This window comes from Rhamphochromis longiceps, linkage group LG7 (assembly GCF_057381845.1).
Source record: "Rhamphochromis longiceps isolate RC_006_pf linkage group LG7, R_longiceps_female_GT1.1, whole genome shotgun sequence".
Taxonomy (NCBI): domain Eukaryota; kingdom Metazoa; phylum Chordata; class Actinopteri; order Cichliformes; family Cichlidae; genus Rhamphochromis; species Rhamphochromis longiceps.
Genome location: NC_140563.1, coordinates 41,434,676 through 41,450,125, shown reverse-complemented (window position 1 = coordinate 41,450,125; position 15,450 = coordinate 41,434,676). Strand labels below are relative to the sequence as shown.

General features: G+C 39.8%; 1 protein-coding gene across 2 annotated transcripts in view; it reads right to left on the bottom strand.

Annotated features, from left to right (window-relative positions):
- rabgap1 (RAB GTPase activating protein 1) overlaps positions 1–15,450 on the bottom strand; it is a 77,299-nt gene that overhangs the window by 47,643 nt on the left and 14,206 nt on the right. Inside the window, exons 2-14 of one of the 2 annotated variants that reach the window (XM_085413674.1) lie at positions 14,928–15,163; positions 12,639–12,668; positions 11,329–11,590; positions 10,804–11,017; positions 10,504–10,678; positions 7,330–7,490; positions 6,297–6,407; positions 5,413–5,479; positions 5,224–5,326; positions 4,730–4,899; positions 4,220–4,388; positions 2,084–2,177; positions 482–632 (exon numbers count right to left, since the gene is read on the bottom strand). In XM_085413674.1, coding sequence (XP_085269800.1) covers positions 482–632; positions 2,084–2,177; positions 4,220–4,388; positions 4,730–4,899; positions 5,224–5,326; positions 5,413–5,479; positions 6,297–6,407; positions 7,330–7,490; positions 10,504–10,678; positions 10,804–11,017; positions 11,329–11,590; positions 12,639–12,668; positions 14,928–15,080 — 1,860 coding nt within the window. In that variant the 5' untranslated portion in view covers positions 15,081–15,163. The remainder of the gene's footprint in view (positions 1–481; positions 633–2,083; positions 2,178–4,219; positions 4,389–4,729; positions 4,900–5,223; positions 5,327–5,412; positions 5,480–6,296; positions 6,408–7,329; positions 7,491–10,503; positions 10,679–10,803; positions 11,018–11,328; positions 11,591–12,638; positions 12,669–14,927; positions 15,164–15,450) is intronic. The other variant, XM_085413675.1, reaches the window with a different exon arrangement.

The window sequence follows — 15,450 nt, the reverse complement described above, 5'->3', positions numbered from 1 at the left end:
ATCATCTTGTGCAATCTACATGGCAACAGTGGTTATTATCACAAGTTTGAAGCACATGAGAGAAAAACTTATGACACAAGGCCACTGCTGGCCTCTGGGGTGTACTTTGAGTTGCTAAAATTTAACCAGGACTGAAGCAAAAAAGAAGAAAACAGTAACACATATTGTCTGGAAGTACAAACCAAAACCAAAAAAACACATAACATCTATGAACTAAATGTTTCCGATCTGAAGATATAATCTCTTGTATTGCACTATGAAATCTAAAGTGACACCAATGAAAGGACAAAACTGTTAAAAGTTAACAGTCTATCTCAGTAACTGTATAAGAAATCCTCAGAGGGGATATCTCACTGATGAGCCAAAATAATACAGGTGCTTCAGACTGAGTGACTGTGTTTAAGGACTGCTTTTCTAATCACTGAACAACCTGAATTGAAAGTGTTTTCTACTCATCAGTAATATGTTTGCGAGGCATTACCTTTGTAATGAGTGTGCGGTACTCTTCTACCAGGTGGTCATTGTTATGACAGCCTGCCAGGAGCTGCCAAACCTCCCCACGGAGTGCCTCAGGAATGCCGCTCCGCACCAAAGCTGGCAGCTGTCTGGGACGCACTGATAAGTTCATGTGCCTACAATGGGGAAAGAAAAGATCAGTTTACCAAATATATACTAAAATAAAATGATGTTTATTTAATTATAATGTTTTTAATGAGCCATTATCATCCCTATTGATGACTGGCAGAGCCAAGACCAAGATGACAAGTGGGGCTTGATACCACAAGAAAAATGATTTATATGCAATCACACCTCGCCTAATCAATCAATACACTCGACCAAGAACTCAACAATCACTCTTTCAGAATGCAACATATGAGCACCTTTTGTACAGCAAACGCATGACAACTTATTTATCTATTAAATTATTTTTTAATGTGTTTTATTTTATCCCCATCTTACTTTCAGCAGCAACAAAACAACAGCTAATAAAAAGCAATAGCCCAACAGGAAAAAGCAAGAAAAACACATAAAAACTAATTTCAATGTTTTCTTTCCTTCTTTCCTTTCACTTTTAAATCTTAAGCCTGCTGAGAGTGTTATACCCTGCACGCAGATTTAAATGAACTCAGGGATCTGCAAGCCCATTAGTGTTAAGAGATACAGGAGAGGTAGACACGCGCGCACATGCACACGCAAAAGAAGGAGAAGGCAAACTGGAGGTACCTTGGCACTAACTATCGCCTGACTGAAGCAGACAGAAAAATCCCTAATGATTCTCTCACCCCCCCCCCTTTTCTTAATTCATGCCCCCTCTATTTTTCTGGGTTTGTTTTGTTTATCTGTCCCGGGCGTCAGGTTATGCAATACGTGGCATTTCTACCGAGACCAAGATGGGAAACTGCGTACATGTGTGTGCATGCATGTGAGAGTGCATGTGATGTAAGTAATGCCAGGCCTGGTCCTCAGGGCATAAGATTGTAAAGGGCTTTCTGTGATTTGCTTCTCTGTGCCCCATTCAACAATGCCACAATACATACACACAAAAAAATCACAGAAGCACACAAAGAAAGCCTAGTGTTATGACTTGCTAGTCTTATGATTCCTTTCTTTATTTAGCCATTGTTATTATTAGCAAAGAGAGATAAACATTAAAAAAAAAAAGAAAGAATTAATCGCTTTAATGATCATATCATCATTGGGTCCTTCTCTGAAGGTGTTTTAAAAGCCAAATCTAGTACAATAGGATAACATCATCATACTATGTATATACTGTAACAATTTAAAGTATATTTCAGCGTTGCACTGAAAAACAAACAACAACAGACAGGGACAAAGACAGCTGAATATTAGAGCTTGTTTGCGTGTTAATTTACAGCTAATTAAAGCTCGTGCAGTTTCTATTCTGCTCATCACAAGCTTTTGATTAAAAACTAATTCCACACTGGAAGAAGGAAATCATCTTAATAAGCTGCTTATCAACAACTGCTACCCGCTGTTCTTTCCTTCACATGGATTACACTGCATCTGTGTACAATGACTTCAATGGCGACGGAAGTGGAGCACGAAGAGGAAAACACCTTACCACTTGGATAACAAATCTCCCCACGTCTCCAGGATCTTCTCTGCACACTCCTTTGAAACATCACCGGAACCGCTAAGTAAGGGCTCGTCATTATCTGTGAAGAGGGGCGGGGGGCAATCAATTTTTTTCAAAGCAACAATCCATGACCATACCTTTTTAAACATTTAACTCTGTCAACAGTTAATCTTTACTCCTGCATGTACAAATGAAATCATAAAAAAACAAACAGCAAAAATTGGATATTTGTTTAAACCCTACTTTGATGTTAATATGCAGCAACTGAGAAATGGGATGTGCTCATTTTAAACTTAATCTCAGTAAGACTGTTCATAAAAAAATAAAAAAATAAATAAATGGGGATGCATGCATTTTACCACTCGTTGCATCATCTCTTCTTTTAAAAGGCAGTTTGATGAACAATGCATAATGTTCCCCATTCTTACTAAGTGTATGACTTCAGTGGCTCAACACTTCAGAGCCTCCTTTTTCAACTTTTCTTTGAGTAATGATGTCAAAAAAGGTTTCTATGTGTGACAGATCTGGACTGCATGCAGATCAGTTTATCACCAGATGGGAGCACATGTTACTCCAAACCTGTACGTTTAGTTCAACATTAATGGTACCATAACAGAGGCTACCCTTGGTACTGTGTGCTAATAACAAGGCAAAAGATCCCTCTCCTCTTTAGTTTGGAGGAAAATGTGTCCACGACTGCCAAGAAGTATTTCAAATTTTGACATGATAGACAATTTTTCACTTTGCAAAACTGCATATTGCAGTAAACAAGGCCCAAAGAAAGCAGCAGCAGTATTTTAACTAAGATGTTACTTTTACAATATTTTTGCAACATGTAGCTGGTATCAAGATCAAAAAAAGGATAAATTGAAAAATGTAACAAATGAACCAGTGCTAAGTTGTGTTAATGAGCTTTTTCAAGATTGCACCAAAACGTGTATAGCTTCTAAACAAAAAGCACTTTGTTTAAAAGGGTAAATGTTACAATTATGTCTCCTTCGCAATCACTATTTCAAGGGGCCACGCCTTTGCTGTTTTGGTACAATAGGACTAGTAATAGGAATGATCTCCCAAGGACCTTAGACAAGAATCAACTATGGCTGTCTTTAAATTTAAGCTGAAGACACAAAATTCTTGTCAAACTTTTGGAAACTGCTAACCTCTGGCAGGGATGGGTACCAGTATGGCACCGGTTCTGACATAAACGGTAGTAACCAGACCGAAAAGTAGCGCACATGTCGGTGCTTTATTTTCCTGAGATGTCTTACACTTTGGATTCTAGCCAATCATTTTACCTTCCCAAGGATAGTAGGCGGGCCCAGGTACGTACGTTCTTTTAGAGCAGAGCTACAGATTAAAAATGCCCAAGGCGAAGCGGTCAAAAGCGGGGGGTTTTTTAAAGCAGAGAAATGCACCGTATTTGATAGCTTTCTGCAAGACCTCACGCTGTGCACATCTACTGCGGGTGTGGTGCCTGTTATCGGACCCGGAGTTAGCAACATCCCCCAAAAACACGAAGAGGAGAGTCCTGGCCCCTAGCCCTGCCAGTGTAGCAGAAATGATGACGGATGATGATGCAGCAGCAGCCGTTCTTCTCTGCGTGAGTAGTTTGATGTTGTTCGTGTGTAATTTATGTTGAGTAGGCTAACCACGTTATTACATTAATGCATGTAAGGTGAACTAGCAAACACCTCGTAGTTACATGCGGCTGTCTTCTTGTTTGATGGCAGATACTCCCTTCACCCTGGCCAAAAAGGCTAAAATGACCAAAGAAAAAGTGGAAAACAGCTAAACATGAGAGGTTTTGGACAAAGTTTGTGTTCTCCATTCTTTAAGCACCGGTTTGAGCACCGTTTAAGCACCGGCACCGTTTCAAAAGTACCGGTTTGGCACCGGTATCGGATAAAACCTAGACGATACCCATCCCTAATCTCTGGACATTTGGTTGAAACACGGGTTGTTGCTGTGTTGTTTTATGTAAATTTGAGGAACCCCTCTTTTAGCTATTTTTGAATTGTAAAGCATTTTCAATGTGCTGTATAAATAAAATGTACTTACTTTTAGACTACAAAAGTGAATAACAAAAAAGTAGCTGAAAAAGTACGGCAGCATTACAAGTACCTTCCTCTTCATCGTCCTCGGGTGGGGAAGGGACCATCCCGCCAGGCCCAGTTGGCAGGATACTGGGACTGGCTGTGGTCTTCCTTTTTTCTCTCTCGGTTTCACTTTCCAAACTCACCACCTCATACAGTGTGTCAGAGGCAGGGCTCTTACGCTCTTTACGCTCCATCTGAAAAGAGAAGATGTGTTTGACCACAGGAAAAAGTCCTAAGGTTTACCTTTCCCTTAAATCCAAACGTCTGACTCTAACAACTATCATTAACAAATTAAAACTTTCACAAAAAGTTTTCAAGGGCGTATGTGTGAGTTTTCAACATGGAGTAAAAATGTGAGGATATCATCCCCTGAATAGCTGATAAAACATTTGTTACTTCTTTTCTTTGTTCATATACCACTTAGTAAAAGGCACAAAATATTGCATTCTACCACTGCAGGTCACAGCTAATATCTGGTCACAGAGACCATCGGCTGAATTAATTTAAATGCAGATTGCTTCATGATTTGACAAACCTGTCGCAGTTTAAGGTAGAAAGTCTCGGTGTAGCTGCGCTTGCTGAAGGGCCAGAACAGCCTGTCGTTTGGGGAGCACACTCTGACCCTCGTCTCCAGAAGAAAACGAACGGGCTCTTCCACCTCTGTAATCACCAGGTCCACTGCTGTTGTCATGTACATGAATTTATCTGAAGGGGGGAAAAAAAGACAGAAGTTACAATATTATCTGTACTTACTGACCGAATTTTCCATCTACAAGTAATTAATATATTAAAAACAACTGTTATCGTTATCATTCCTTTTTACAATGTCCATTTATTATATCCTTTATTTCTCTACAGCTTGGCTTGGGCAAAGTTCTGTTAATAACCACCACACTCAAATACTTCTGTCACATACTGCCGTGAAATATGAGTGAATAACCAGCCAGCAATCCAATAAACTAAGGAAATAATCACTAATGAAAACTATTTATGTCTTATACAAATCTTAAATTGATTCTTGGCTCCTACCTTTAGGCGTTTCCTCATTCACAGTCTGGAACTGAGGCGTGTTGGGGTTCCAACTTCCTGTGATGATGTAAGACTTCCCGTCTGAGCTCTTTCCCATTGACTCCTGAGGAGGTACAAGTCTCAAGAAGTTAGCAAACACAGAACAACAAACGCATAGATACACATAGAAAAGTGAAAAAAGGGGCCCACCAGGTCTAGCAAGTGCATGTCACTGTTCTTCACATTTTTCCCAGGGCTGAGCAGGAGTCCAAAACACCTAAGGAAAGCACATATAGAGAAAGAAAAATGTGCTAGGAATATGATTACATAAGGGGGAAAGAAACGCGAGGCATACGACTATGAATCTCTCAAAATAAAATAAAATAAAAAAATCGTTAAAAAAAAAAAAAGGTCACACATGTTACCAATAATAGCTTCCTGAAATGATCCTCTAACACAGACCAGAGCACGGAGAACGTTAAACACTCCACTAAAATCGTCACCTTCTCTAGGTTCACAAATCAAGAACAAATCATGGCGAGGATGAAAGTCTGCAAAAAAGGTAAAGAAATGTTTAAATTTCCACTGATTTATTAAAGTGTGGAAAATGAGACTAACCTCGATCACCACCTAACAACGGTTCTTGACATGGACTGACATACGGATGTGAAGGTGTTTATTACAGAGTGACTTACTTCTTAAGAATGTCTGGTCAACTTTATGGACATTTATGGCCGTTTACATGAACTTAGATTGTTTCCACATTCTTTTATCAAGTTAAGAGCCACCTCGTGTGGTTTTTTCTCCTCTTTTCTTTCTTCTTTCTTTTTTTAAAATAACTCATCTGAAACCACTCCACTTCTCTCAGTTAATTAGAAACAACTTAAAAAGAACTCTGAACAAAAAGACCTTCAATGCCTCTGAGCACGACCATCATTTATGAGAAATTTAGACATATTTGATCAGTGCATGAAACTAAAATTCACAAAAACACTTAATCATGAGGACTCCAGGGCACTGCTTAGTAAAATGCTGACCTATATTCTGAAGATGTGTGTGCATGAGAGTATAAGTGTTTTAACTCTTTATCTTACCTCTCAATAGCCAGTTCTTTATTTGAGGTTTGCTGAACATAGATGACAATTTTCTTGTCCAGTCCTGCACGCAGCTTGAAGCTTTGCTTGTCCTTGTCTTTTGCCACAGCGCTGGAAAGAGAAGAAATATTTTTACAGTCTAATTAGAGTGTCTACATGCTGGAATTTCTCACTTTTCATCCCGACCAACCCCCCCCCCACTAAAAAAAACCAAAACAGAAGCCCCACTATCATCAATTTATATTGTAAATCTGCTGTATGACTTCAGATTGATGGGATTATTTACACTGTAGAGAAGGAAAAACTATTTCAAAATGTGAAATGTTATTGTTACAGAATATATGTCAACATTTAAAGTGTCTTCAGAGGCTTGCTAATTTAATTTTATCAAAGAAAAAACAAAAGCAGGCCATGAGTTCCTGCATGTAGAAGCCGCTTGCTTGGAAGTTGGAACACTAAAAATAACCCAATGCTAATAAGGAGGAAATACGAGTCGGCTAAAAATATCCACGGGCATATTTTTGCTTGTTTTATTTTGTTTTCCAAATAACCTGACCCTTTGGGCTGCTTGGCATCACATAGAAGTAAGTCGGGACTATGGGAAAATAAAATAAAAACAACCTGTGAAGAAGGATTGATGAAAAAAAAAAAAAAAAAAACACAGGAACTTTGTTGTTATATCTTGTGGTAAAAAGTGTGTTTGATTGGTTAACATCAGAGACCAAAGAATACTTTTTTCTTTTTTTTAAATAAATCAGTGCAAAGTTCCTTTCATCATTTTTACCCAAACCAATTAGGGGATGCTTCCCCTCATGGGCAGCACCCATCCCAGAAAGGTTTGGGACTTTAGTAGTAAAAAACAACAACAACAAAAAAAAGTTGATTCTTAAAATTAAGGATGTATGCTCCCGTATTTATATGTGTAATATGTTGACTAAAACATTTTACACTCCAATAGACAGCTAAAATTGCACTTTTGAATTCAATGATGGATTAAAAATTAGAATGCATGATGAGTGAATGTGACTCCCACCTGAAAGTACCCTTGCCATCGTCCTCCCTAATCTCCAGGCTGACAGTAAATGTAAACAAGTCACTGTCAGGGGTGAGAGGGGGAGCCTGCTGAGACGACAGAACTGCCCTCTTAGCTGACCGCCGAAAGGCTGTGGCAAAGCTGTACAGTATCCTACTAACCTGCAGGAGCAAAGTAAATGCGCACAATGAATATCTATCCCAAAAGACAATATAAATTTAAAGGTCTTCTAACACAGACATATAATTTAAGAGTGTCAAAGAAAAAACACAGGCAAACTCAACAAAACATCGTATAAACACAAGATAACAGTTGCAAAGTAAAAAAACTGAAAGTGTTAAAGAGGAAGAATACTAACAAGCTAAAGCTTTCCAGCCAAATGATTTAGGTTTCCTGTGCTGTAACCATAGACAAGGATAGTGCAAGTGGTCGAAGTGGAATTTGTCTGGTCATAATTATGAGGAACAGAAGAGACCTTCAGCAGATTAACCATTTTGAATTGTATTTAATTTTGAACTTTGAGTGTGGGGGTGTTGTTCCTGCGTAACATAAAGCAAGCTGTACCAGAGGTTTGCCAAGTCTCAAGAGGAGCAAGAGCTAGAGACAGAGCTTGAGTCTGCCAAGTGTGAAAACACAAGGTGGTAATAATTTATTTACATCGTCTCCACTGAGGGGACTTTAAATGCACAGGTTTCACAGCGAGCAAAGTTTTTTTTTCTGTCCACTTACTACTAAAGAGACATATGTGGCTGATAATAAACAGAGCTATCCCCCCAACTAGAGGACCACTGCAGAGTGGTTTTGGATCATTTCTAATTCCGGTAAACAGCACCGCTCATGGGGGGTCAGTGACTAGAGGGGTGGGGTGGGGGAAAGTGCGGTTATCAATAAATAACAATGCTCTTCGGCTCTTTCACGAGACCAGAGTACAAAGCAGCTTCTAACCTCTGCTACAGAAAGTCTTTGTTTTATCTCTGGTACAGTACAGGGATGTTAGGAGATCGCAGGAGGTCTATTTATTGAGAAACAACACTGGACAGGATGTAAGAGATGGGGGATGAGTAGAGCTAGATGGGGGGGGGAAATTACCCCCTGTATTGGTACATGTAATACAATGGGACTGTTGTTCTGTGCTGCTTAAAACTGATCAGCTGTCAACATCTTCATTTTTCACGAAGGAACTCTCTGTAGGCAGTTGTACGCCAGAACTAATCAGGGCAGGCAGAACTTAGTTTGATACAGAGTGCTTTTCAAATAGCCCCACACAAGCCAAAATAGCATTAAGGTCTTATCAACTAATACCAGGTTTTCTCTGCAAAAGAGGCTGTCAAAAACAAAAGAGCAACTATTTCATCCTTTACTCCCAACAACTGGAGTTTCATTCAAAGAGTCCGTCCCTGATCTCAACTCAAACTTGTGAAATCGATTACATAAGAAGTTTGGATTTGATCCGTATCTAAAAAATGCAGCCTTTAAGGATCTGGTGCGTGTTAAATGTCTTGTTACACTGTTTTTATTTCCACCCGGGATGTTTTTTCACACTTGCCAGCTTTTTCTTTCTTCATGTACTTTCCGTGCACACGAAGCTTTGAGACATTCTTAAATGATGTCACGGTAAAAATCAGCTTCAGCTGCCAATTTGTGTTTCACTTGCATCAGCTTCTTAGGATCCTAGAATACTTCTGTAAAACCCATCTACTGGAGCTGAACTGATGTGAATTACATAGAAATAGATACACATCTCTGGATGAGAGAGGCAAGTTTTTGTCAACGTCCCCCACCCCCCCCCCCCCCCCCCCCAAAAAAAACAAACAAAAAACAAAAAAAGAGGCATGGGTTTGAGTGTCAGGAGGCCTCTGCATCACCATTACAAACTAGCCTCTGGGTCATAATGGGAGGTCCGATACAAAAGTGGGCTGAATAGAATTGAGGAGTTATTTTTCTTTATATATGAACAAAGATAGTTTTGGTAGTTTTCAGCAAATTAATTGAAAGACTTGCTAGGGCCCTGGACAATGATGAATGCAAATTTAACCATGAAAAAATGTATTTATCCAAATGCAAGAGCCATTTCACCATAATACATATGGTTAGTTTAAAAGACCTCGGTCAGAAAACAGAGTTGTTAAACATGTCTTAAGAGTTGTTTACTGTGAAGTTGAAGCTGATGTGATGCATATGACAAGAGCAGCTTTCTCCCCAAACGAACGGGTAACCAATGGGCTGACTCGCTACAGTCTAATAATCTGAAAGGGAGGCCCAAAAAAGCAGGAGATGCTGTGGACTGGTTTGTTGCTATGGCACTTGAAGGAAGAGAAGGGTGGGTGCAAGATGAAGAGTGCCAAGAAGAGAACAGAGATGTCCAGAATATTTTTTAATTTGAGTGAGAGTATTTGCATCAGTGTTTTAGTGAGTATGTGTATTACAGATCGGAGTCTCGGAAACTGGATAACAGGATGAAGTGTCTGGGGGCTCACTGTGACACTGAAGGAGACGGCTTTCATGATGAAGAAATCAGGTCACTGAACACTGAAAGCAGAGCTTTAACCCAGTTTCATGAGCGGGTACCTTCTTCTCTTCCTTTACATTTCTGCTGAACCTACTGCATACACAGCATTACAATAATCGGCAGATACACCAATCATCTCATTACAGGCTAGGAAATTGTTTTGGGACATTTATGTGAATGTTAATTTAACACACATCACCAACCTAAGCCATGCTGCCTAAGAGCTGTGTCCTACCCCAGACTTCCTTCTTGAATTATCGCAATCATAAAAGGTTCAGAAAACTTGACTTTGACTGAATCCACAAACTCTCCACTGATTGAGTGCCCGTGGCCCACAAGACCCAAAGAAACCAACACCGGCGTCCTAATGCCACATCAGGTCACCCCCAGAGCTGCCGTGTCCACAACTCAAGTGTGTGCACATGTATTTGTACTTGAGGGGTGCAATAGTGTGAAAAGAAGAGACGGCAGTGCCATATATAAAATCAAGAAGCTTTCACTCCCCCTTTTGTTCACTAACTGAATAGCAACTACATTGCTTGCAAACTTTTTGGGGTTGGCTACTCTAGTTGTTGTTGTGACCTTAGCTTGGAAAAGAGTGCCTTATATACCACATAGTGGTATTAAGTTAGACAAAGACAGTTGCATAATCAGTGAATGCTTACCGCCTCTTGGATTTGGCAGCGAAAAACATGGATCCTGAAGATCTCAGCATTGTAGTGGCTCTCAGTGAAGGCAAAGCAGTCACTCTCCGGTGTGCCATCATGGCCTCGTACGCAGAACAAAATCTTATAGATCGGATAGTTGGCAATCTCAGTGTTGTTGTGTGGATCCAACAACCTGTTAAAACACCAATAAAATTACTGTTGTTTAAATTCTTAAAAGAAACAAGAGTGTACCAAGTTTGGACATCTGCACTAGAACTAATCCACACAACTGACCGAAAATCTATATTTTCGCCCTACCTGACAGTCCCTTCAGACACGCCTGGCACAGACAGTGTAACATCCAGGGGGAGTTGGCACTGCCCTCTGAGGATACTCATCATACGGAGGGCCTCTACCTCACTCCGGGGGGCATTGACTGAGGCACATCCTAGATATGTCAGCTGGCTGAACACGACGCTGTCCTCATCTGGGATGGGGCTGCCAGGACTACATTCTGATGATGATTCATCAGCTGCAGTTATGAGAAAAGACAGGCAGTGAAAGAAAGAAAAGGATAATATTATGACATCTATTATAATCTTTCAGCTGTACAGTTTCATGCGAGAGGAGGTTAGAAAGAAGGAATGGAAAAGTAAGAGAAGCTTAAGGAAAAAATATAACATCAATTGGCAAAATTCATGAAATTCAAGGAAACCAAGAACAAAATGACAACAGTCCTCATCCTTTAGGAAACAAAACGAATGAGGAAACAGGATGGTTTAAAACATGTGATGTAAAATTGTCGGTATAAATATGATTCAACTTCATCTCATCCTGACTTGCCTCTGTATGACCTCTCATTCAGCTCACTCTCTTGGGCTGTCTGAACAGGAAGCACCATTTCCAGCTTGGGTGGCGGTGGGGGTGCGCTCAGAGGGTCAGTGCCTGGGGCTACAGGTGACGCTGTGGTATAAAGGGCATGATCGCCCCTACCGAGATCATCCATCCTTGCTTCTGACGCAAGGCCAGCGTCAGCCATTGATGGGTCCATGAGGACATCTTCTAGCTCCCTTTGAAGCTGCTGCTCACTTCCATTGCCTACAATCTGATGCACGCGCACACACACACACACACACACACACACACACACACACACACACACACACACACACACACAGAAATAATCATGCACCCAACCACAAAAAAAGCACAAAACAAACAAACAATTTAACCAGAATTAAGAATTATTATTGAGTTTTGCAGTTTGCAGAAACATGCAGTTGCCTTGCCCATAACAGTGACATGGAAATGTATTTTGAGCGACTGCAGCGTGTTTAAGGTATGAATCACTTGTTTCAGTTTGGCCATTAAAGATGTATCTTAGGTATATTTCAATATTAGTACATTGTATTGAGATCACTTTGGGTGGACGTATCAAGACTTTAGAGTTATGCCAACACTGATTATAAATGAAAGTATCAACTGAAACCTTGAGCTTGGCCAAACAGCACAAAGTGAGGTAAATGCCTGTTCCCTGCCTGCTGCAGCAGCATCCAAAAGCTGTATAAGAAAAGGAGATCAGCCGGTAGGGGTCACTGTTGTATTGATCATTTAAGGATAACAAAAATGATGTAAAAATATAGAACATTTTTCCAAACAGATAGAGTAAAACCTAATTTATGTCTTTGGCAGAAAAGAATGAGGTCATTTGTCCATTGCTGCTGGACTTAATTATCTTAATATATTTGCAGGATGGATACTACCACTGCCAATTATCTTAGTGATACAGGACTATTAACATGATAAAAAAAAGAAAAAGCATTCTAAACAAGCGTAAGTGTGCTATCAATTCTATATTGACGTTCACACTTCTGACGTTTTGTAACTGTGTAGCTGTAGAGGGCCTTTACAGGAAGTGCTACAAGCCTGGGCGACTGTTGCATAACTACAGCCTACAGTCTAATTCTAACATCATCAAATCCAAAGTATTAAAGAGCTGAGGCCATCGCTGGACAGACGGCAAAATTACAGAAAGCACAAATAATCACAGACAGAATCACCACTGAATCACATCACAGGAAGAATAAGGTGAATAATATTCACAAGCAAGAGAGAAGCTGAGGAAAGGAAAGAGAGCGAGAGAAGAGACTGACCTTAAAGCTGACCCCTTCCTCAGAAATCACCTGCATAACAAACAACAAGTTTAGACACTGACTCCTCTGCTGACTGGATGGGCTGACTGGAGGGAGATGTGCACAAGAGTGTGTCGGCAAAAACCAAAACATGATGTCAGGATGACCGCGTGCCAGTGGATGGAGTGATTTCGCCATTACATTGTGAGAACAGAGGATGTGTGTCACGTTCTGCTTTTTAACCATCTGACAGCAGGCAGACGATGGCAAAATACGCAGCGCAAAAACTTGATTTTATTGTCCATAAAAAAAGAGCTGTGATGCTTTTACAGACACTGGTCTTATGAATGAAATATGAAAACTCAAAAGACAGAACACGACAGAAGGTCAAAGCAGAGCAACTTTCTAGCGAATGGATATTGAACATCTATGCTCTGCTGGCGCCATCTTCTGGGAACTTTACAGAATAACTTTTCTTTACAAACAAACAGGTATCGTACATGAGTGACATACAGTAATGAAAATAGTCCGAACGTGTGAGGCCGCTTCTTAAGGCAACTCAATAAAAAGAAACATGATAACAACTAAACTGAGAGACACGTGGACAAAATGCATCCTGTGAAGAGATCGAGCAGAAGAGGCGAAGAGAGGTAATCTGAACCCATTAGGGACACACACAGGATAGTGGCTGGCAGTCACAATTATTTCCTAGAAAGTCTTTATATTGTGAAAAGAGCTACGCCCGCATCACAAAGCACCGATATTTTCCCCAGCAATGGGTCAAAGCAAGGTTATATCACCACAATACCTGGATATCTTTCAAAGTTGAGCAGTGAATTCAACCATAGAAAACAAGCTGTAAGTCAGCCTCGCTATAGCACAATATCATATTACGCATTTAAACACAAGCACCTGACTGACACAGCAGTTGGGAAACGGTCTCCCAAAGTTAAATAGCATCCAACTTAATCACACTCAGTGGCAACAATATCTGGCGGTGGATGCATGAATGACATCCTTCATTTGCAGCCTAAACAGCACAGGGAAACTTAACCAGACAATTTACCCTCAGTTTATGTGGATGTGCACAAATCACCAAGGGCTTCGTCATTAAAAGTAGCAAATACAAACACCAACTATGACCAACTACGGCAAAAAAGGCAAAGTGAGAATGAGGAAGCAAAACAATAAATGCTGGTTTATGGTTAAGAGTGTGAAATTAACAAACCCTGCTAGATGTTAAAAAAAAAGAAAAAAAAGATGGTTGTTAGTAATGAAAACAGTATGTTAGCAACATGAATCTGTATAAACTGTAATTCCTAATTTGCTTTTTTATGAGTTCTATTTCTAACAAATAAATAAAGATGAATAAACATTGAGATGTTTTGATATATCATGGTCCATCAGATTTAATTAACACACAAGGTAATAATAGTCACACCATTTAGTGTGCTGGACATTCTCGTTTGGTTTCCTACTTTATACTGTACAGTTTATTCTACTTATCTGATCAGGCCATCTTAACTGTTATTATTAATGAGTCTATTCAAAGTAAAAATACCTCTGGAATTTAATGGTAAGGCCATATAAAAAAATCTATCTATTAAAAAATTAGCCTAATCTAAAACAAAGTTCCCACCTGACCCTCTGTGACCCTTATGCAGAACACGTTTCACCAATGTTTCTCCATTTTACATAACCTATGTGTTGTGTTAAAATAGGACTATATTAGCAAATGAATGACCCTCAAGAAATTGCAGCTGGAAGATGAGTGTGAATTCAGATAAAGAAAAAAAGTGTAAATAAAGACAGGACCTCTTATATCACGCACTCACTATGTTTTGATAAAGGTTTCTTCAGTAAAATTAAAAAAGAAAAACAAACACACACACACCTCGGGTGCCAATGCTTGTTTCTGCTACTCTATGTCGTAGACATAAATATGGTGCAGTTTTGCTGTTGAAACTACAACATACTCCGTCATCTTGATGCTCAAATGCTGGAAAAAACATGCATTAAATTTTTTTTGAACCCCTCTAACCACTTTGAGACCCTCTAACTTGTAATAAATGTTAGAAATATGAAAGTAAACTTGCAACTACTTATGTAAAATTGTAAATTTATCTTAAAAAAAAAAAAAAAAAAAAAGCTGATTCCTGGGGTGTCAGGTGGAAGGCTTTTCATGGAAGTTTTTTAATGGGAAGACCCTTATGCCATTGTGCCTAAGTGACTATTAGTGCACCTAATCTCCAACAAGTCCCCCTTTTCTACCTTGCACTTCCATCCGTACCTACACCCAGCCAACCTTACCTTCAGTCCTGTCTTTTCGTCATCACTACCATTATTAGTAGAGGAGGGTGTCTCGTCCCCCAGCCGGGACACAAGGACAAAGTCCTCACTGTTGAGAGTGGACACTGAGTCTGAAGACACGCTAATCTTCCCCACCGAGCCCTTGTCATCCATGGCTGCCGCTGTTAAATTCAGCCACGCTGCTCATGAATGGAAGACGGAAGGCGGAAGTGGTGGGAGATGATGAGCAAAATCCCCTAGAAAAAAATAAATAAAAAGAAAGAAGCAGAAAACAGTCATGATGAGATGAGATCCATGAAAAGCATCTTATAGAAAGGCAAGTGGCTCTAAAAATGGTGAAAGTACTTGTGATTCACTTTTAGAGGTCTTTTGAACACCCCAAAGAAAGAGGTCATTACCCAGAGAAAGGCAAAAAAACAAAAGAGCGCAAAACGAAGCTTAGTTCAAGTGAAGGTGATAGACAAGAGAATAAAATGATGAAGCAATGAAACCAGAAAAATCAAAGAAAAAGCATCTGTGGGTC